This window comes from Silurus meridionalis, chromosome 12 (assembly GCF_014805685.1).
Source record: "Silurus meridionalis isolate SWU-2019-XX chromosome 12, ASM1480568v1, whole genome shotgun sequence".
In the NCBI taxonomy this organism is placed as follows: domain Eukaryota; kingdom Metazoa; phylum Chordata; class Actinopteri; order Siluriformes; family Siluridae; genus Silurus; species Silurus meridionalis.
The window spans coordinates 2,518,205-2,540,202 of record NC_060895.1 but is presented as its reverse complement, the minus strand read 5'-3'; the positions used below and the strand labels follow the sequence as shown (position 1 = coordinate 2,540,202).

Genomic DNA, 21,998 nt, shown 5'->3' with positions numbered 1-21,998 from the left:
CACGATGATGAGCAGCGCAGAGCTGAGTAATCACACAATGTGTGTGTGTGGTTATGAGTTTATTGAAAAAAGTGTTCACTGTCTTTCAAAACCTCAACCTTTAGCTTTTCATTCTTCGAAACGGCCCCCTATGGACCCTCTATCTCGCCCTGGAACCATCCGATGCCTATATTACAGCAATGTCATGTTCTCGGTCCTGATTGGTCGGATGGAGTTTTGTTTATAGACGGCTTCCTTAGGTTGTTGCTATAATGTGATATCAGGAACATGAAATGTAGCTATAAAAGATGAAAGGAGATGCTGTTTATTATTATTATAGGTATAAAAAAAACAATTGGCCAAAAAAGCTGTGGTGACGAAGAATAAAAAAGTCATAGGCACTCTTCTGGGAAGATGTTTCACGAGAATTTCATGGAGATTTGTGAGATTTCATTCACCTACTAAGGCGTTAGGTACCGATGGAGTCTAGGAGGCCTGGGGTGCGGTCAAGATCTACGGCAGGAAGATCTTTTACTCCAACCCATGGAAAGCTTATATTGATGTAGCTGGCTTTGTGCACAGGGGCATTGTCATGCCAGAACAGGTTTGGATCTTAGATCAACAGCTTGTATGGGACAAATCTACAGGAAAGAACGTCATGCAACTACATTAACGTGGACCAGAAACATCTCAAAAACAGCTGGTCCAGGTCAGGTCAGGTCACCAAGACAAAAAAAAAACAATGGGACAGACAGATGGTTTATACAGAATTATTTATTCAATAAAACCTAAAAAAGTGTCTTGTTCAAAACTGGTCCTCGTTCATCTCCCTTCGACTCCAAAGTACAGCTGAAAGATTTGGGCGCAGCCTCGCTCGCTGAGGTAATGGAAAAGCTGCCCAAGGTCCATGTGGTTCCCTCGGTTCCCGTGAGGATCGAAGGCGGCCTCCTCGAAGCCGTCAAAGCAACGCGGCAAATCGGCACTCTGATTGGCCGGGTCCAGTGGGACGTCCTCTCTGTGACGGATCATGATGCGCTTCCAGGTCAGGACCTTCACCCTGAACAGCAACCGAACAAAAAAAAATATGGTCAGGGTTTTCCCTAAACATCAGCGTGCTAGTTATAAGAGTAAGAATGATGGTGGACAAGCGGACGTTTAAAGAACCAGATAGACAGATATAAGGATTAAAGCGCCGCTGCATAAATCTCTTTAGACCACCTGGACCAGAATTCCTCACAGGCAGCTTGCGGACCCTCCACACACATGACCCCCGGCTTCCCGGGCATGCAGAAGCCGCTCAGCTGCAACTCTTTGGCCCACTCCAGGATGTTCTTCCTCTTGCTCTTGTTGTAGATATGATGGCTGTAGATCCACAGTCTGGTGAAAATCTCGGCGCTTGGATGTTCCTCTCCTCTCGCACCCCTGTCGAAGTCCTCGCCCCCCACGAGGTACTCGCTCGTGTGATCCCGGATCCAGTCGATGGCAGACAGCACGCAGACCTCGCCCGAACAGCTCTCGCACAGGTACAAGCGCAGGTCCGAGACGAGGCAGGCGTGTTGCGCCCGGCTCAACTCGCCACACCTGCGACGAGAAGGGGTTTTAGAGCGGATGCGCCGTTACTATGGAAACCCAAATGAATATGCCATCAGAGCATCAATCGGCCAATCAGAATCCAAAATTCTACAGCGTTTTTATTTTGATTTTATATATACATTCCCCTTGCAAAATGCGGGGAATTTTCAATACTGGAAACTTTCCATTGGAATTTATAGGAAAATATGGAAAAAACGAATTATCCTCGTCATCCACACCATCATCATCATCACCATGCTGCATTTATTTATTTGGTCTATTTGATTATTTTGATTTTAAACTTGATGATGAATAAAAATAATGAATGACAATGAAAATATTTCCAAAATTCCCCAGATGAACATTCCATTGAAAATTTCCTGGAAATTTAGCGGAAATTTTTCACCCTCTTTGCAACCCTATGCACAACTCGTGGACGCCGAGGTTACCTGACTACGATCTCGGGAAGCACTGCTGGATACTGAGACGGATACGTGCACGAGAGCGATACCTCCACCTGCAAGTGAGATCAACATCAACATCAACACACTGCATCTCCAAACAGGATCTCTCCATAGAGTCATTGAGCTGCTTTGCATTCTGGGATTCTGGGACACCGAGTCCCCACTAGAGCTCCACTAACTCTCTCTAGAATTCTACAGATTTTTTTTCGGACGTTTTACTCCTCTCATACCAACGATGATGTTCCTCACAAGGAACTTCTCACAAGGTCTTTACGTTTACATTACATTTCAAGAATCCAGGAGCGACTTCCCATCACGTATCTTCTTTATACACCTGATCAGTCCATTTCCAACAGTTCCAGTTTGGAAGTGCTGGGATTTGAACTCACAACCCTCTGGGCTGAAGTGCAACATTTTAACCACCTCCCATAGCATCTCATCCCATCCTATTCTATCTACAGAAATATCTCTGAAGGCATCCAGTGGACGTTTATGTCATATTGTACATTATACAATAATTGTGAATAATAGTTCACCCCAGTGTGTGTCTGGATCTTGACGCAGAGCTCAGGCCTGGTGTTTGGTGGACACTCCGACGTCCCTTCGACGAAACACCGGAGCTCGGCGTATGCTACCGGCTCAACCTCGAGCTCCTCCTGGCTGGGGAACATGCTCAGGAGCAGCTCCACTTCAGCCAGCTGAGCTTCTGCATGCTCCATCCCAGCTATTCACCCTCACCCTCACTCTTAACTGCAGTCAGATCTAATCTGATCTCTCAAAAACCCTGATCGCCATATTGTCCCATAAAACTCTGATTTCACACCATGAACACAAGCCCAGCATCTCCAAATTCCCCGATCTCTCAGAAAAACTACAACTTCTCAAATGATCTACAGCAAGAACCACGCTGGAGCCAGAAATTTGTCTTGCGCATGCGCTGAGTTTCGCTTCAAACCGGTTACTACTAGCGCTACTACTTCCGGTTCCTAACATTTTTTAAATGAGCATTAAATAATAAAATATTAGTTAAAATATTTATTTACACACACACACACACACACACACACACACACACACACACACACACACACAAAATATATATATATATTACAATTTAGAGCTACTCCATAACTATATAATATAATAATTATAGAATTATATATATAAATTATAGATTTAAAATATTATACTTTTTTTTGGAATGTAAAGTTACATTATAATAATAATATAATAATAATTATTATAATTATAATAATAATAATAATGTATTAACAATGTAATGTATATTTTATTATACAACAATATTCAATGTATATTATATTATATTATATTATATTATATTATATTATATTATATTATATTATATTATATTATATTATATTATATTATATTATATTATTTGCCTGACTGAGTTTTGTCGCCAACGACATCAAACGTCACATTTCTACGTAACTTCCGGTTACTAAAAAATAATATTACGTGTCAAAGATATACGTGTTAACTAAAGTTTACTTTATAAAACAATTTTAAAAAATTAAACTATGCATATTATTTTAGAATTATTTTAGTGGGTAGGATAAGGGAAAGCGATTTCCCCGTAGTAAATAAAAGTCCTGTCAAAAAGAATAATAATTTAAATATAATTCGTACATAGTAATAAAACGATTCAAAATCTTAATTAAAAAAATATACATAAAATGTAATATATTAAATGAAAATAATGTCGGTTTTAATTAATTTTATTGTTCACCGGAAGCAATGAGCGAAGAGGTGCTCGTTCTAAACACCATTATATCATAAAGAAGTGACACTACATAGGGCGTGAACACGCTTCTGGTTATACGTCACAGAGCGCGCGTGAGTAGGGAACAAAGAGGGATTTGGATTTGAACCGTGAAACGCGTGTAGTCCAGGAGCTGTGGTTGGTCCTGAGATTTAATTCGCTTTTTTGTTTTTTTTTGTGATGAAATGATTTTGTTTGACGAGTTTTGGATCTGTTACAGGATCGAGGCGTGTAGCTCGAGATTCTAATTTCTGGGAAAAGGAAGGAACTAGAAAGTGTGGCATGTTTGCCGCTGAATGCTAGCGAGGTGAGCATGACGTTAGCATTGCTATTAAAAAAAAAAAAAAAAGTATATTCAATAATACAAATGTATTTTTCGTACTCTATCACGTATAACTTTCTAAAACACTTCTAAATAGTTTCAGAGCTTTATAATAGACGTGTATATCTAATGTATATTGCTTATGACATTAACATATATTTGCATAATGGTTTTGTGACGTCATAGTGCACTATAAAAAGGGGAGGAGACGAAAGGGAACAGTAATGGGGAAGAAGCGAGCCAGAGGCAAAAGTTCCAATGGGGACGACAGTTCTGTAGAGATGATGGGTGAGTGACTCCAAATGCTTTTTATATACCTAAATATACCTTCCTGAATTGAGTCATGAGACCCTCTGTGTTTGTGTCCAGGTAAGACTTGCGTGCACTTGCGCAAAGGAGCGGACTCGAGCTGGCTGAGGAAGGCGAGCGTGGGGATGAGCTGGGACACGTGTGAGGCATGCAAGCAGGACAGAGAACCCGGGTCTGAATCCGGGGACGGAGAAGACATTCCGACAATATGGATATGTCTCAAATGTGGACACAGGGTGAGTGACGATGCATGCATTTAGGGTGCCATTACTTCTGACCTTATACAAAAAGCCCTTGTCTGTAAAGTAAAAGTTTAATAGGCTTATAGTAGTGGCCTGGGGGGGGGTGTTGGGTTTGAAACTCAGCCCTACATAGGCTGAGCACTTATACCCCTATACAAAAAGTAGAGTGAAGTAGCCCTTATTATAAACCCTATGTAGTTCCCTTATATATGGGGATTGGAACACAGCCCTATATAGGGACGCTGAATCCCAAGAAGGCTCCTTAGTGCGAATCTAGTTCATTACATAGGCTGCTTGAGCCATATTTTACCCCTATGTAAGAAGCAGGACTCAGTAACTCCTCATTATATACCCTATTTAGTGCCCTTATATATAAGGGGATTGGAACTTAGCCCTTTATGAGGATGCTGAATCTCTATTACAATCTTGAGCCCTATATAAGAATCAGAGTGAAGTAGCTCTTATTATATAAATGTGGAATGGAACAGAGCCCTAGATGAGGTTGTATATGTATAATGTATGTTTAATCAGACTTAATTAATTATTGTTTGGCTTGAATTGATTCTTGTGATTTATTTATTTTTTCCCTGGATTCAGGGTTGTGGGAGGTTATCGAAGAACCAGCACGCCATTAAACACTACGAGACGCCACATTCAGATCCGCACTGCCTGGTGCTCAGCCCGGACACCTGGAGTGTGTGGTAAGAACATTAGAGATCCAGTGTTTACCATGTACACATCATACCCGTGCTTGGTACGGGGTTGTTCGGTTCGATACACGCGTTCCCCAATGCAATCCTTTTTCCGTGCGGAACATAGTTACAATCTGAGTTCCCTCACAAACGCTTTAAGTGGCGGACCGCAGGTTTGTTTCATCTCTGCCTCGCACTTTAAACGCATTTTTTTTAATATTATTGTTATTAAACTTGGTGGTGCATCAGCAGTAATGGTCCGTGGGGAAACACAGTGCTCCGTGTTTAGTGAAATGGTCTTATCAGCTATTTTGGACTAGTTTTTACGCTTAAAAGTCGGGACAAACCTCGTAAGTCTGTTTCTTACTGTTAAGGTGTTACATCTGCGATGATGAAGTCTACTGCTCCAACACGGGACTGCTGGCACAACTCATCTCCAAGATCAAGAAACAAATGCTGGGGGAACCGAGACAGAAAAACGGCACTTGCGGTAAGTGAACTACAGGTTCATCAAAGTTTTTCCACAGACCTCTTGACGAAAATGTGACGCCCTAAACAAGAGTGCAGTGGCAGGCTTTGTCCCAGAACACATGCTAGGTCAGAAACGCACTACACTGCCTGTTATCAAAGTTAATTACTATAGGTGGCATTATGGACTGACCAAAGCTACGTGGGGTTACTCCAGAATGTACCCGGGTTGCTGCGGAATCTTTTGGGGCACTTTGTATAAGATTTCTAAGGTTGGGGTATTTCCTATGGTTGGATAATATGGTCATTTTAGACTTTAGGACCCTTTCCAAATGTAAAAAGTTTTCATGTCGGCCCCAGGGAAAAACAATGGGCCCTTAAGATATAGGGGCCCACAAAACACTGTACCCTTAAAACAATGGGCCCTTGAGTTATATGGGGCCCACAAAACACTGTACCCTTTAAACAATGGACCCTTGAGATATAGGGGCCCTGAGAACGCTGCACCTCTTGCATTTATACTGTCCGTACTGATCATGAGTGGTTTCAAATGCCCTTCTCCCAATTTAGAAGTGGAGAAAGAACAGAACACTTCAAGTGACACAATGGAGAAGAACGAAGCTGAAAAAGATCAGGAGAAGATCGAAGAACCGAAAGAGAATGAAGCATGTCTGACCCAAGCCAGCATCGTGCCTGTGCGAGGCCTCAGCAACCTCGGCAACACGTGTTTCTTCAATGCTGTGCTGCAGGTCAGAACATATTTATACTCTGTTTAATAAATTTATATCATTTTGCAGCAATAATTACCTCAGTAATGTGTTGTACTTGACAGACAAGCAGTGTGTTAGTAAGTTCGGTAATACTAGCGCTTATACTTACGATAAAGAGAACGCTAACGAGAACTTGTGAGGAAAATTACCCAGACTTGCTTGTGCAATGCATCCTGTTAGCAGTGGCCATGCTAACAACTTTTCACAAGACCTTGCATCATGTTTGCCCAATTCTAACCTTGACATTCGTTTTTCCAGAATCTGTCGCAGACGTGGCTGCTGCGTAAACTACTCAGAGATTTCAGGGATGAAGAGAAGACCGTGTTGATCACACCATCGTCGTCGTCCAATCTGGTTTGTCCAACATTTCTGAAAAAAGTGTACTATTCTTAGTCAGCTAACGTTCAGCAAATTTCAGAAACGTGATTGCGGCAAAAACTTTCCATTCATAAATTCGCTTAGCAATTAATGCTACATGCAATTACAATAAAAACTCAACATTTTCTAGTCAGACGGAGTACATTTTTAGTAATTTATCAACATTTCTGAGGAAATCTTTGATCTTTTTGATCGTTTTGTATGGTTTTTAGGGGTGTCAGTCCTGTATATGGTGAACTAATACAGTAAGAAAAATAAGTATTTGAACACCCTGCTATTTTGCAAGTTCTCCCACTTTGAAATCATGGAGGGGTCTGAAATTGTCATCGTAGGTGCATGTCCACTGTGAGAGACATAATCTAAAAAAAATCCAGAAATCACAATGTATGATTTTTAAACTATTTATTTGTATAATACAGCTGCAAATAAGTATTTGAACACCTGTCTATCAGCTAGAATTCTAATCCTCAAAGACCTGTTAGTCTGCCTTTAAAATGTCCACCTCCACTACATTTATTATCCTATATTAGATGCATAAAGACACCTGTCCACCCCATACAATCAGTAAGAATCCAACTACTAACATGGCCAAGACCAAAGAGCTGTCCAAAGACACTAGAGACAAAATTGTCTACTGTTGGAGCAATCATTAGAAAATGGAAGAAGCTAAACATGACTGTCAATCTCCCTCGGACTGGGGCTCCATGTAAGATCTCACCTCGTGGGGTCTCAATGATTCTAAGGAAGGTGAGAAATCAGCCCAGAACTACACGGGAGGAGCTGGTCAATGACCTGAAAAGAGCTGGGACCACCGTTTCCAAGGTTACTGTTGGTAATACACTAAGACGTCATGGTTTGAAATCATGCATGGCACGGAAGGTTCCCCTGCTTAAACCAGCACATGTCCAGGCACGTCTTAAGTTTGCCAATGGCCATTTGGATGATCCAGAGGAGTCATGGGAGAAAGTCATGTGGTCAGATGAGACCAAAATATAACTTTTGGGTCATAATTCCACTAAACGTGTTTGGAGGAAGAAGAATGATGAGTACCATCCCAAGAACACCATCCCTACTGTGAAGCATGGGGGTGGTAGCATCATGCTTTGGGGTGTTTTTCTGCACACGGGACATGGCGACTGCACTGTATTAAGGAGAGGATGACCGGGGCCATGTATTGCAAGATTTTGGGGAACAACCTCCTTCCCTCAGTTAGAGCATTGAAGATGGGTCGAGGCTGGGTCTTCCAACATGACAATGACCAAGCACACAGCCAGGATAACCAAGGAGTGGCTCTGTAAGAAGCATATCAAGGTTCTGGCATGGCCTAGCCAGTCTCCAGACCTAAACCCAATAGAGAATCTTTGGAGGGAGCTCAAACTCCGTGTTTCTCAGTGACAGGCCAGAAACCTGACTGATCTAGAGAAGATCTGTGTGAAGGAGTGGGCCAAAATCCCTCCTGCAGTGTGTGCAAACCTGGTGAAAAACTACAGGAAACGTTTGACCTCTGTAATTGCAAACAAAGGCTACTGTACCAAATATTAACATTGCCTTTTTCAGGTGTTCAAATACTTATTTGCAGCTGTATCATACAAATAAATAGTTTAAAAATCATACATTGTGATTTCTGGATTTTTTTTTTTTTAGATTATGTCTCTCACAGTGGACATGCACCTACGATGACAATTTCAGACCCCTCCATGATTTCTAAGTGGGAGAACTTGCAAAATAGCAGGGTGTTCAAATACTTATTTTCCTCACTGTACAGTGGAACCTCGGGTTACGAACGCCCCGGCATACGTATAATTCAGGTTACGAATCGCAGTTAATCAAAATTTTGCCCTGGTTACGAACAATATATCGGGATACGACGTCGCTCACCAAAAAATCGCAGGCAAGTTGGTTGTTTTTGCTCTATCCACGCAGCTCGTCACATCAGTTAGCGTCCTGTGTCCCTAGCGAGAGCATCGTGTTACTTATCCGCTTGAACTTTTCCCGGCAGCAGCGTAACAACTCGTTAGTTGATGCTCGTGGAATGATGAGATGGACAACATGAGCCGATGCATAACCACTTTACTTGTTTTTATGAAGATAGATTAGCAGGGTTACAGTCTTTTCCGAAGTACAATACCCATAATGAATTTCACTCTGGACTTCAATACCAACTGATAGTAGCCTTAAAGAAACAGCTCTCATTTTCCCTCTAATGCAACAATTGTCTCAGCGTTCGTGTTAATAACACTGTCTTTAATATTCTATAATATAATATATAATAATATATAAATAATATAATATAATAAGATTCTCCTTCAAACAATAACTCTCCTCCTCCCCTTCTACGAACGTCGTCTCCTGCAGCGAGTCTTCTCAAAGGGAAAGTACCCGGTAAAGATCTTTTCCTCTTTTGTATGTTTTTATGTGGTATAATTTTAATATAACATGTTAAAAGTAAATAATATTAGTGAATATTGGCTTTATTTTTATTTAAGTAATATTTTTGGTTGTCCAGAACGAATTACCGAAGTTTCTGTTCATTATTATGGGGAAATTTGTATCGGGATACGAACTTTTCAGGTTACGAATAAAGTACCGGAACGAATTAAATTCGTAACCCGAGGTTCCACTGTATATAACTAGCTTAGTCTTTTATTAGCTTTTGCTTCTTGTACATGTTTCTCGGTTGCAAACGTGTCAGAAATCAGATTCTGCATGATTAGCATTAACCCCTTAAAAAAATTAGTGCATTAATCGCCAAAGATTTTTTGGATTTTTCAGGAAAACATTTCTGATCCATTGATAGCAGTTAGCGTAGTGCTAGCAAAGCATCAGGAAAACCCTGCTAATAGCTAAACAGGAAAAGCTAAACACGTGGGGTTTTTTTTTTTTACTCTCAGGATCCATTGGAGGTGCGATTGCCGAAGCCCGGCGCGCTCACGTTATCCCTGTGCCATCTGCTCAACGAAATCCAGGAGACCAAAAGAGGCGTGGTGACGCCACAAAAGCTCTTCACACAAGTGTGTAAAAAGTACGGATTTGCAGAAACCTAGCGCTCGGTTCAATGTAATTACAGAAGGCTAGCTTGTGGACGTAGGTTGATTTTTCTCTGTGTGTGTGTGTGTGTGTGTGTGTGTGTGTGTGTGTGCAGGGCACAAAGATTTAATGGTTTTCAGCAGCAGGACAGTCAGGAGCTCTTGCGCTACCTGCTGGACGGCCTGAAGACCGAGGAGAACATGGTACGTGTGCATGCCATGCATTCCATATACATATAGAGAGCATTATTTTTATATTTATATATACACACACACACATTAGTATAGAAATAAGTCAATCCTTGCGCTAGTCCAGTTCCATCTTTGCTAGCAGAACCGTTACACTTCCATATGCTCTGTCAGTGCGCTAATGCTAATATGACCCACAGAGATTAACGACTGGAATTTTGGATGCTCTAAGGATTTTGGGCGAAACCTCTGAGTTCGAGCAAAATAACTTATTAAAGGGTAAGATGCGTTATTATGCTAAGTATGTTGAGCGTATGTCACCATCTGTCAAATATACCTGTAGTGATCAGTCTGTCTGTCTATCCATCCAGATTTTCCTTTTCCAAATTTTTTTGTCACAGCTTTATTCCAAAATGGATTCAATCCATTATTTTCTTTAACATTCTACGAACGAAAGCCCATAATGACAACGTGAAAAGTGTTTGAAAGTACTTTGTTGAAGCTCCTTTAGCACCAATTACAGTCTTTTTGAGTTTGGTGCTACAAGCTTGACACCTATTTTTGGGCAGTTTCTCCCATTCATCTTTGCAGAACCTCTCAAGCTCCATCAGGTTGGATGGGGAGCGTCGGTGCATAGCCTTTTTCAGATCTCTTTCAGATGTTCAATCAGGTTCAAGTCTGGGCCATTCAAGGACATTCACAGAGCCGTCTTATAGCTACTCAATTCAATTCAATTCATTTTTATTTGTATAGCGCTTTTAACAATGAACATTGTCTCAAAGCAGCTTTACACAGATAATGTGGTGATTAAACGTAAATATGTTCTTTGTAAGTAAGTTTGTCCCTGATAAGCAACTGTGGCAAGGAAAAACTCCCCGAGATGGCATAAGGAAGAAACCTTGAGAGGAACCAGACTCAAGAGGGAACCCATCCTCATCTGGGTTGCATCAAATGTGTCCTGCTTTATCTTAGTGTGTGTGCTGAGGGTCGTTCTGTAGAAATATGAACCGTCATGAGTCTGAGGTCCAGAGCGCTCTGGAGCAGGTTTTCATCAGAGACGTCTCTGTACATTGTTTAATTCATCTTTCCCTCGATCCTGACCAGTCTCCCCACAGCATGATGCGGCCACCACCATGCTTCACTGTAGAGATGGTATTGGCCATCAAAGATTTTAAACAAACTTCTCTCACGTTGTCATTATGGGGTTTTGTTTGTGAAATTTTGAGGAAAATTATGACTTCAATCCATTTTGGAATAAACCGTGGTAAAAGTAGAGCACTGTGAATATTTTCTGGATGTCTGTCTATTTTTCCGTCTCTCTATTTATCGATATATCAGTCTGTGATAGACAGATATTTGTCATGGTACACGGTTTGCTGTTTTTTGATCCTAGAGTACGAGAGCACCAGCGGTCTGAAGAGTTTTGTGGAGCTCGTGTTTGGCGGAGAATTGACCAGTACTGTGATGTGTATGGAGTGCAAGACGGTTTCCGCGGTTACCGAGTTGTTTCTCGACCTCTCGCTGCCTGTCTCTGAAGAGGTAAAACCAGATTTCGGTTGTTCAGTCCTGTTTCGCCAGCGTTTGCGTTTGTCGCCCAGATACTGCACTGATTTGGGTATCGTTTCCAGTCTTACAGGAAAAAGAAGGTTGCCGGCCAGCTGAACAAGAGCGAAACTGCAAAAAATGGGCGGAGCATCGAGACGCTACAGACCAACGGGGACGAGGATTTGCCGACGGGAGAGCCGAGCAAGTACCAGCAAAAAAAAGTCAAGAAGCAGGCGAAGAAACAGGCTAAGGTACTAAGACCGCCGCGGGGCTCTAAGACACACTCTTTTAGCTTAACAACACACTTTTTAATTCCCACTTGTCTTTCCGGACACGCCCCTTCGAATATATCGGAGTTTTTTATATATATTACTATTACAGATTCAGCGGCGTCAGCAAAAGCAAGGCGTGAAGCTCACGCTGAATTCGCTGAACAATCCGAGCGAAGTGGCTCTCCCTGATGCCCCGCCTCTGAGCACCAGCGGAAGCTCGGAAGCTGAGAAACAGGAAGAGGAAGACGAGCATGAAGAGGAAGAGGTCACAGAGAACCTGAAAGTGATGTCGATCTCAGAGGATCCGCAGAGTGAAGAGGAGGAGCCTAAACTGGAGTCTGGGGTGGAGTCGGAGGCGGAGCCGGAGTTCGTGGTGGTGAATATGGACCCGGAGGCTGCGTTTTTAAGTCTGTCCAGCAGGGCGGCACCAAAGGCCTTGGAGAGCTCGGTGGAATCAAGTCTATATCTGTTCACACAAGTGGAGCAGTTGTCAGACTCCAATAGCCTGATGTGTGTGACCTGCAGCAAGAAACACGGTACACACACACACACACACACACACACACACACACACACACGCACTACAATCAATATAAAGTGAATGTAAATGGAGATTGCTTGTCTCTCTGATTCCATGTGTGTGTGTTTTTCACAGGCACTAAGAAAAAGATATACACTGAGGCGAAGATGCAGGTGCTGATCTCGACTCCTCCTCCTGTACTGACTCTGCACCTGAAGAGGTTCCAGCAGGTAACACACACGCACATTAATTCGATCTCTGATACACACCCATGGTTGTATCATTCTTTCATGATACAAACTGTGTGTGTTTGTGTAGATGGGCTACCGTTCATGTAAAGTCAACAGGCACATTCAGTTCCCTCAGGTGTTGGATCTCGGTCCGTACTGCTCTGCCAAATGCAAGGTGTGTGTATATGATCTTTCTCCGGTCTCAAATCTTGAGCCATTGGGTTCCTATGACTTTCTAACATGGGTGTGTTTGTGGGTGTGTAGGGGGTGGAGCAAGGACAAAAGCAGCTCCTCTATTCCCTGTACGGCATCGTCGAGCACAGCGGCACCATGCACTCGGGGCACTACACGGCATTCGTAAAAGCCCGGCCTCACACGCACACTAGTGTCGGTTTGCTGAACGGAGCGACGGGTAAGTCGTTTATCCGGTCTAATTATTCCACAGTTACTCGTACATCGTACTCAAATTCGCTTTTCACAGACGTCGAGGCGACCCCTAGAGGCTCCTGGTTCCACATCAGCGACAGCAGCGTGCAGCCTGTCACCGAGGCTCGGGTCCAGGCCTCCCAAGCCTACCTGCTCTTCTATGAGAGGATCTCATAGTCAAGAGCAACCAAGCGCCTTCTTCCACAACTCAACTTAACTCATTTCTGCTCTCAAAGATTTCTCTGAGCAGACAATAATGAATTTAAATAAAAATACTTAAACTTTTTCAAAATTAAAGGGTTGCATCTAATTCTTTATGATGGGGAATTGTGTTACATAGCAAAAGTGTGCTATCCGGGGAAGTGCTCTAATGTTCAGCAGGGACTACACCAACCTTCTTTCCTATATATGAGTGTTTTTTTTTATGAAATATTTAATTTCCTGTAATGTTATATGAAAATTAATTGGATAATAAAAAATTCATTCAACCCACTGTTTAATTATTTTTTTTAATATATTTTTAAGACTAAAAAAAAGGGGTCAACGGAGTATTTTAGCTGTGTTTTTTTTTTTTTTTTGTTGTTGTTTTTTTATGAAACGTTTTTATTTATTTATGGAGCTTTTCATTTGCATTTTGTTCGAGATTCGACTCACTTTTAACGAGTCAATCCGAGAAGAGTCGCTTGGAATCGACTCTGCAATGCGCATGCGCTGCGATCCAGCACCCCACCGGCGTTGATAGGAACGATGCCGACAGTCAGCGTGAAACGGGACCTTCTTTTCCGAGCTTTGGGAAGGAAATATAGTAAGTTTGTGTATTCTTTTTTTTTTTTTTATGAATATTTGTTATGGTAATTTTAAAAAAATGCCGTTTATGGGCAATAAATCCAGTCAGACCTGAGCAAGGTTCGTTAATTGGCGAAAGTGCTAGCATAACTGACTAGCCATCATGTGTGTATATAAAAATATAAAAAAATGTGTGGCTTTTATATTAAAACTACGTGTTAAAGCCATTATAATGACATTTCTTTTACACATTTAGGGTTACTCAGGTGAACTCTGAACAAATGTAGTGAAAAACCGGTTGAAGCGGAATGATTGCGTCAGATTAGTTACTTCAAGCATTGGACGCGGAATTGAATTGATATTATCCATAAAACCGTGTGTTACGAATATAATTATTACATACATGCACGTGTAAACTGTATATACGAATTTTATACATCGCGCTGTGGTGTAAAATGGTAATTTAACCAATGATTTTAGGAAAAAGGCGACTGTGACGTCATCAATGTGCGCCAATAAATAGACCGGCATTGGAGTCTATCATTCTAACAATTGGACTGTTTTATTTAGTTATGTTTGTTCTATTTTGCCGTGTCAGTTTATGCAGTGCAAAAAGTATTGCATGTATATTTGCATATTTTTTTCCAAATAAACCGAAATTAAATGAGAGATGATTCTGACTGCATGATATTTTTTTTTGTTTGTTTCTTTCTGTGTTTTTGCAGCTGATGAAGAATTCGACGAGCTCTGCTTCGAGTTCGGCCTCGAGCTGGATGAGATTGTGAGTGACGATCGCTTCCAAGATGCACAACTCGTTCACACTTATTTCTGTAGTATAGTGTCATAGTTTAGGCCTGATATGCACTGATTGGTGAGTTTGTTGTTTGAACAGCGATTTAGTTTCTTGGGAATTTAAGGTTCTCGAATGTGTGCACCTTTAGACGTCGGAGAAGGACATAATCAGCCGTGAGCAGGGCGATCAGAAAGCTGAAGGCGCCTCGGATGTGGTGTTGTTTAAGATCGATGTCCCGGCCAACCGATACGACCTGCTATGTCTGGAGGGGCTCGTCCGAGGATTGCAGGTCTTCAAGGAGAAGTAATGACAAATATTACAAAAATGTCCTTATGCTTTGTGTAAGCTATTGTGCAACAGAATTATACAAACATGCAATTTTTAAAAATCTGTGTTAGTTTGCCTGCATGTCAGCTTTCAAAATGGTTATATCTTTATTTTTGTATATTATACAGTTTATATACATTTTCCCAAATTTCTAATTCACATAAATTCCCTTAAATTTGTGGGAAGTTTCCAAGTTGGACATTTTTTGCCCCTTTTGCAACCCTAAGAATCAGAATAGTTTATTGCTCCTGTACGGAAATAGTGTGGTTGCAGCTGCTCACAGTCAAAGATGAAATGTTAAACTATAAGAAATTATAAGTAAATATACATATTAAGGTATAAATCGAGTGAAATAGAATGTGTAGCGACAGTGAAAAACCGATGGCAGAAAAGCCAGAATGCAGTAATGGTTATTAGGGAGCAAGCAAAGGGGTGCCAATACTTTTGTTTTGAGGGGCAAATTAATTACAAGAAACATGGAGGCGATAAAAAAAAAAAAAATTCTGGCTTGCAAGTGTTTGTTTGTTTTATTTTAGTTATTCGTTTCAAAACGCAGCCAAGAGTGTTTGACCAATCGGTGCACGCCACAAATTGTAGCTCCTCCCCATTGTCCATGTCTCTTAATGTCAATGTCTCTTTGGTGGTAAAATGCAATGAATGTACAGTGTTGTGTGATATAAAGTATAATCCAGTCACACCGTGTGTGTGTAGAATGGAAGCTCCACGTTACAGGCGTGTGAGTCCAGCAGACGGAGACAAGCAGAGGCTCATCATCACCGAGGAGGTGAGTCGACCCGTCCGTACACACGTCCCTGTCCTCCCATGATGCACTGCAACGCCTTAATCAATTTTTTTCCCTCCTTGTGTAGACGGCGAGCGTGAGGCCCCACGCTGTCGCTGCAGTGCTGCGCAACATCACGTTCACGCCGGACCGCTACGAGAGCTTCATCGAGCTGCAGGAGAAGCTGCACCAGAACATCTGCAGGTGAGACAGGAGGTCGACCCTCAGCACACAAGTCACGAGCGCGCTTTTATTATTTTCCGAAAGTCACTCTCGGCCCCTACCGCTGTTAGCCAATGAGAGCTCACCGTTGTGGATTTGCAGGAGAAGGACGCTGGTCGCCATAGGAACCCACGACCTGGACAGCGTCGCGGGACCGTTCACGTACACGGCGAAAGCGCCGGAGGAGATCCGCTTCAGACCGCTCAATCAGAGCCAGGAGTACACGGCCAATCAGCTCATGAGCCTCTACAAGGTGAGCTCTGATTGGCTGTCACTCCCATTCCTCCTAAGCAAAGCCATTGCTTCTGATTGGCTGACGTGTGTGTGTGTGTGTGTGTGTGTGTGTGTGTGTGTGTGTGTGTGTGTGTGTGTGTAGACGGACAGTCACCTGAGGCATTACCTGCACATTATTGAGGACAAGCCGCTGTACCCAGTCATCTACGACAGCAACGGCGTCGTCCTGTCCATGCCTCCCATCATCAACGGTAAGACTCTCTCTCTCTCTCTCTCTCTCTCTCTCTCTCTCTCTCTCTCTCTCTCTCTCTCTCTCTCTCTTATTCTCTGTCCTGCTTTCATTTCTTTCTTCTTTTTCCCACTTTCTTTCCTTTTCCTTCTCTCCTCTTCTCTCTTTTCTCTGTCCTCTCTCCCTCCCTCTTTTCTTTCCCTCCATCTTTTGCCTATATCTCTCTCTCTTCTACCTCTCTAACACTTTCATTTTCCTTCTCGCTTTCTATCGTTCTTCCTCTTGCTCTCACACACACACACACACACACACACACTCTTGACGTGTAGTATAAAGGTGTTGAATTGTGTGTCTCCACTAGGTGATCACAGCAAGATTTCGGTCAACACGAGGAATGTTTTTATCGAGTGCACAGCCACAGACCTCACCAAGGTACAGAGATCATAATCCACACACGTCATGCGGCAACCGTTAGAACGTATGATGTCATGTGTTAATCGTTTATCCCATCGAGGTGCTCAAAAGCTGTGTGTGTGTGTGTGTGTGTGTGTGTGTGCGTGCGCGCACGCAATGCAGGCGAAGATAACATTGGACATGATTGTGACCATGTTCAGCGAATACTGTGCCGAGCCCTTCACGTAAGTATTTGCCCTTCTCTCTCCTGAACGAACACACACACACACACACACACATATTTAGTGTCTATCATTGACGTATGATCCCAATTACGAGACACTACAATTTAACAGGCATGTATGTGTTGTATAATTGAACTGTTCCCTCCACGTCTTTTTGTTTCCTTTCTGTCTCTAATAGGGTCGAGGAGGCCGAAGTGGTGTATCCTGATGGCAGGATGTTCTCCTATCCTGTACGTATACACCTATCCTGCGTCTTCATTCAGTCCCATATACCTTTGTGTGTGTGACCTTTCTTTGACCTTCTGATCCACAGGAGCTGGCCTATAGGATGGAAAGCCTTTCGGCAGACTTTATCAACCGCAGAGTCGGCATTAAGTGAGGCATACACACACACACACACACACACACACACACACGTGCGCATATGCACCATATCTGTGGGGTCTTAAAGTCTCAAATTAAATCTTAAATTTCATTCTTAATGGTCTGTACACACGTCCCATCGTCTACATCATGCTTTAAATCTCTCTCTCTCTCTCTCTCTCTCTCTCTCTCTCTCTCTCTCTCTATCTCTCAGTGAGACGGCAGACAGCATCGCCAATCTCCTGACCCGGATGTGCTTAAAGTCCGAGGTCACGGGCGGCCGATCAGCTTCAGGTCGAAATCCCACCCACTCGCTCCGGCGTCATCCACGCCTGTGACATCATGGAAGACGCCGCCATGGCATACGGGTTTAACAACATCGCCAGGACGACGCCACGCACCTACACGGTGGCCAATCAGGTGCGAGAACCAGCGTCACAAACAGACACGATCAGACGGCTGCTCGAGCAGTTCAATAAGTCGTGTGTGTGTGTGTGTGTGTGTGTGTGTGTGTGTGTGTGTGTGTGTGTGTGTGTGTGTGTGTGTGTGTGTGTGTGTGTGTGTGTGTGTAGACGGACAGTCACCTGAGGCATTACCTGCACATTATTGAGGACAAGCCGCTGTACCCAGTCATCTACGACAGCAACGGCGTCGTCCTGTCCATGCCTCCCATCATCAACGGTAAGACTCTCTCTCTCTCTCTCTCTCTCTCTCTCTCTCTCTCTCTCTCTCTCTCTCTCTCTCTCTCTCTCTCTTATTCTCTGTCCTGCTTTCATTTCTTTCTTCTTTCCCACTTTCTTTCCTTTTCCTTCTCTCCTCTTCTCTCTTTTTCTCTGTCCTCTCTCCCTCCCTCTTTTCTTTCCCTCCATCTTTTTGCCTATATCTCTCTCTCTTCTACCTCTCTAACACTTTCATTTTCCTTCTCGCTTTCTATCGTTCTTCCTCTTGCTCTCACACACACACACACACACACACACACTCTTGACGTGTAGTATAAAGGTGTTGAATTGTGTGTCTCCACCAGGTGATCACAGCAAGATTTCGGTCAACACGAGGAATGTTTTTATCGAGTGCACAGCCACAGACCTCACCAAGGTACAGAGATCATAATCCACACACGTCATGCGGCAACCGTTAGAACGTATGATGTCATGTGTTAATCGTTTATCCCATCGAGGTGCTCAAAAGCTGTGTGTGTGTGTGTGTGTGTGTGTGTGTGTGTGTGTGCGCGCACGCAATGCAGGCGAAGATAACATTGGACATGATTGTGACCATGTTCAGCGAATACTGTGCCGAGCCCTTCACGTAAGTATTTGCCCTTCTCTCTCCTGAACGAACACACACACACACACACACACACACACACATATTTAGTGTCCATCATTGACGTATGATCCCAATTACGAGACACTACAATTTAACAGGCATGTATGTGTTGTATAATTGAACTGTTCCCTCCACGTCTTTTTGTTTCCTTTCTGTCTCTAATAGGGTCGAGGAGGCCGAAGTGGTGTATCCTGATGGCAGGATGTTCTCCTATCCTGTACGTATACACCTATCCTGCGTCTTCATTCAGTCCCATATACCTTTGTGTGTGTGACCTTTCTTTGACCTTCTGATCCACAGGAGCTGGCCTATAGGATGGAAAGCCTTTCGGCAGACTTTATCAACCGCAGAGTCGGCATTAAGTGAGGCATACACACACACACACACACACACACACATGCACCATATCTGTGGGGTCTTAAAGTCTCAAATTAAATCTTAAATTTCATTCTTAATGGTCTGTACACACGTCCATCGTCTACATCATGCTTTAAATCTCTCTCTCTCTCTCTCTCTCTCTCTCTCTCTATCTCTCTCTCTATCTCTCAGTGAGACGGCAGACAGCATCGCCAATCTCCTGACCCGGATGTGCTTAAAGTCCGAGGTCACGGGCGAAGCCGATCAGCTTCAGGTCGAAATCCCACCCACTCGCTCCGACGTCATCCACGCCTGTGACATCATGGAAGACGCCGCCATGGCATACGGGTTTAACAACATCGCCAGGACGACGCCACGCACCTACACGGTGGCCAATCAGGTGCGAGAACCAGCGTCACAAACAGACACGATCAGACGGCTGCTCGAGCAGTTCAATAAGTCGTGTGTGTGTGTGTGTGTGTGTGTGTGTGTGTGTGTGTGTGTGTGTGTGTGTGTGTGTGTGTGTGTGTGCGTGTGTGTGTTTACAGCTTCCTCTAAACAAGCTGACTGAACTGTTGAGGTCCGATCTGGCGGCAGCGGGATTCACTGAGGCGCTCACCTTCGCCCTGGTACACACACACACACATTTCCAAATCTATTCATATCACGTTTATTCACTTTTTGTCTCTTTAGAAGCGTCACGGAAACAAAAAGCATTTTCTAAAGCTTCTGTTTTCACACAGTCTAATGGCGTTTTCAGATTTATCCACTTTGGAGAGCGTTTTTCAAAAAGCTTTAAAAAAAAAAAAGAATATACGTTTTTAGACAAAACCGTATGAGTGGCCAAAAGGTGTGTTTTTTTTTTTTTTTATTGGATTATGAGCACGTTATAGTTGGAATTTTAAAATCATTATTAAATATGGTCTTAAAAATCTTTCTGGAAATCTCCCGATTTGAGCCCGGAAATGTTCTGAAATGAAAAATGTGTAGGAACGCTGAGTATGCAGTGTGTGTGCTCCAAAAAGTGCTTGGACCCCTGCAAATCTCTTTCTCAACATGTTTCAGTGCTCTCGAGAGGACATTGCTGATAAACTGGGAAAGAACATCGCTGACACGAAGGCTGTACACATCTCCAACCCTAAAACCGCAGAATTCCAGGTCTACACACACACACACACACACACACACGCACACAGGCATGCCCAGAGAAATGTTCTGATAGCCGTATGTCAATATCCAGTTGCTTTTGAAAGAAATCTCACTAGGTGGCGCTGTGAATGGTTTTCAAACTGTCACCCAGTGAACAGTATTATGTGATTTCCCGCTCGAATACTGTGGTTTTTAATACATTATACGAGAACCCCATTCCACATTGAATCCCCATTTGCTCTTACATAAGCGCCACTCGTTTGGGAAGATGTTGCTCTAGATTTTTATGGAGATTTGTGAGATTTCTTCATCTATAAGCGTGTTAGTGAAGTCATGTACTGATGTAGGTGAGGTGAGGAGGCCTGGGTGCAGTTCCAATTCATCCAAATAGGGTTGAGATCAGAGCTCTAAAGAGGGAAAAGCTGCCACTCCAACCCATATCTTCATGGAGCTGGTTTTGCGCATTGCATGCTGGAACAGGTTTGGGTCTCCTAGTTCAAGCGAAGGGACAATTTCATGCTCCTGCATCCAAAGAGGTCCTGTAAAATTGTTTTGTGTGTGTGCAGGTGGCGAGGACTACACTGCTGCCCGGACTCCTGAAGACCGTAGCCGCAAACAGGAAGATGGCGCTACCGCTCAAGTTGTTTGAGATCTCAGATGTGGTGCTGAAGGATGAAGAGAGAGGTGTGTGTGTGTGTGTGTTCTGAAAGAACGATTATATACTGTGAAATTTGATATCAGGGTTGCAACAGGATACAGTGATGAGAAAGTTCACGTGTGTGTGTGTGTGTGTGTGTGTGTGTGAAACAGACGTGGGAGCATGCAACAACAGGCGTCTGTGTGCGGTTTACTACAACAAGACACCCGGCTTCGAAGTCATTCACGGCCTCCTGGACCGACTCATGCAGTTGCTGGATGTGAAACCAGGTCGTAACCATGGCTACCACATCCAGGCATCGGCAGGTGAGTGAACCGTGGACTTATGTTTTTTTTTTAACCTTTTTTTAAAGGCCGAATTAATGAGTCTCGCTCTCTCTGTGACTCAGACTCCACCTTCTTCCCCGACCGATGTGCTGAAATCTTTTTCGGCGGGAAAAGCATCGGGCACCTCGGCGTCCTTCACCCCGACGTCATCAGCGCCTTTGAACTCACCATGCCATGCTCCGCCCTCGACATCGATATCGAGCCCTTCCTGTAACGATGCTGATCATAACCACACACACACACACACACACTTAGCCACGCTCCATGAACATAACATTCACTAGCTGTTACTGAAGCGTTCTGGAGCTCTGTCCATATCAGGAAGTAGGGGGTGGAGTCTTCTGTGTGACTTCTGTGTTTATGCTCAGGGGCTCTAGTTAATCATTATTGAACAGATACATTTAATGTACCGTACACAAGTATTTATTATTGTCATCATGTATACAGAAAATAAACACATGAGCAATTATTTTTATTCCTTTCATTCAAAGTTTTGAGTGCAGCTGGATAAGTCTAAGTCAGATGTTTTCCCCATATCATTGACGATGGTGTGTGTGTGTGTGTGTGTGTGTGTGGTTTTAGACTCATTAACCATCAGCATGTCTCACACAGGTGCTTGGGT

At 43.1% G+C, this 21,998-nt stretch overlaps 3 protein-coding genes across 4 annotated transcripts; 2 read left to right on the top strand and 1 right to left on the bottom strand.

Annotated features, from left to right (window-relative positions):
• Positions 1 to 733: 733 nt before the first annotated feature.
• rwdd2b (RWD domain containing 2B) lies at positions 734 to 2,957 on the bottom strand. Its single transcript, XM_046863062.1, has 4 exons — positions 2,552 to 2,957; positions 2,001 to 2,068; positions 1,198 to 1,560; positions 734 to 1,036 (listed from the first exon to the last, which is right to left on the bottom strand). The coding sequence occupies exons 1-4, from the start codon at positions 2,732 to 2,734 to the stop codon at positions 802 to 804; spliced, it is 849 nt and encodes a 282-aa protein (XP_046719018.1). The 5' UTR covers positions 2,735 to 2,957; the 3' UTR covers positions 734 to 801.
• Positions 2,958 to 3,829: 872 nt separating this feature from the next.
• usp16 (ubiquitin specific peptidase 16) lies at positions 3,830 to 13,675 on the top strand. 2 transcript variants are annotated; one of them, XM_046863717.1, is made up of 18 exons: positions 3,830 to 3,936; positions 4,019 to 4,105; positions 4,307 to 4,408; positions 4,490 to 4,665; positions 5,269 to 5,372; positions 5,738 to 5,853; positions 6,402 to 6,580; positions 6,860 to 6,955; positions 9,871 to 10,001; positions 10,122 to 10,209; positions 10,395 to 10,473; positions 11,588 to 11,733; positions 11,823 to 11,990; positions 12,121 to 12,547; positions 12,667 to 12,761; positions 12,850 to 12,936; positions 13,026 to 13,173; positions 13,243 to 13,675. In XM_046863717.1, the coding sequence occupies exons 3-18, from the start codon at positions 4,345 to 4,347 to the stop codon at positions 13,362 to 13,364; spliced, it is 2,226 nt and encodes a 741-aa protein (XP_046719673.1). In that variant the 5' UTR covers positions 3,830 to 3,936; positions 4,019 to 4,105; positions 4,307 to 4,344; the 3' UTR covers positions 13,365 to 13,675. The 2 variants fall into 2 exon arrangements, with proteins under 2 accessions (XP_046719673.1, XP_046719674.1); XM_046863718.1 differs by lacking the exon at positions 3,830 to 3,936 and having other exon boundaries at positions 3,943 to 4,105.
• Positions 13,676 to 13,839: 164 nt separating this feature from the next.
• Positions 13,840 to 21,845, top strand: farsb (phenylalanyl-tRNA synthetase subunit beta). The gene is made up of 17 exons (XM_046862937.1): positions 13,840 to 13,992; positions 14,699 to 14,754; positions 14,915 to 15,069; positions 15,805 to 15,877; positions 15,963 to 16,078; positions 16,199 to 16,349; positions 16,473 to 16,581; positions 16,921 to 16,991; positions 17,136 to 17,197; positions 17,376 to 17,427; positions 17,511 to 17,572; positions 19,436 to 19,643; positions 19,792 to 19,872; positions 20,309 to 20,401; positions 20,959 to 21,076; positions 21,203 to 21,355; positions 21,439 to 21,845. Exons 1-17 carry the CDS (start codon positions 13,935 to 13,937, stop codon positions 21,588 to 21,590), a joined length of 1,770 nt encoding a protein of 589 aa, XP_046718893.1. The 5' UTR covers positions 13,840 to 13,934; the 3' UTR covers positions 21,591 to 21,845.
• Positions 21,846 to 21,998: the final 153 nt, after the last annotated feature.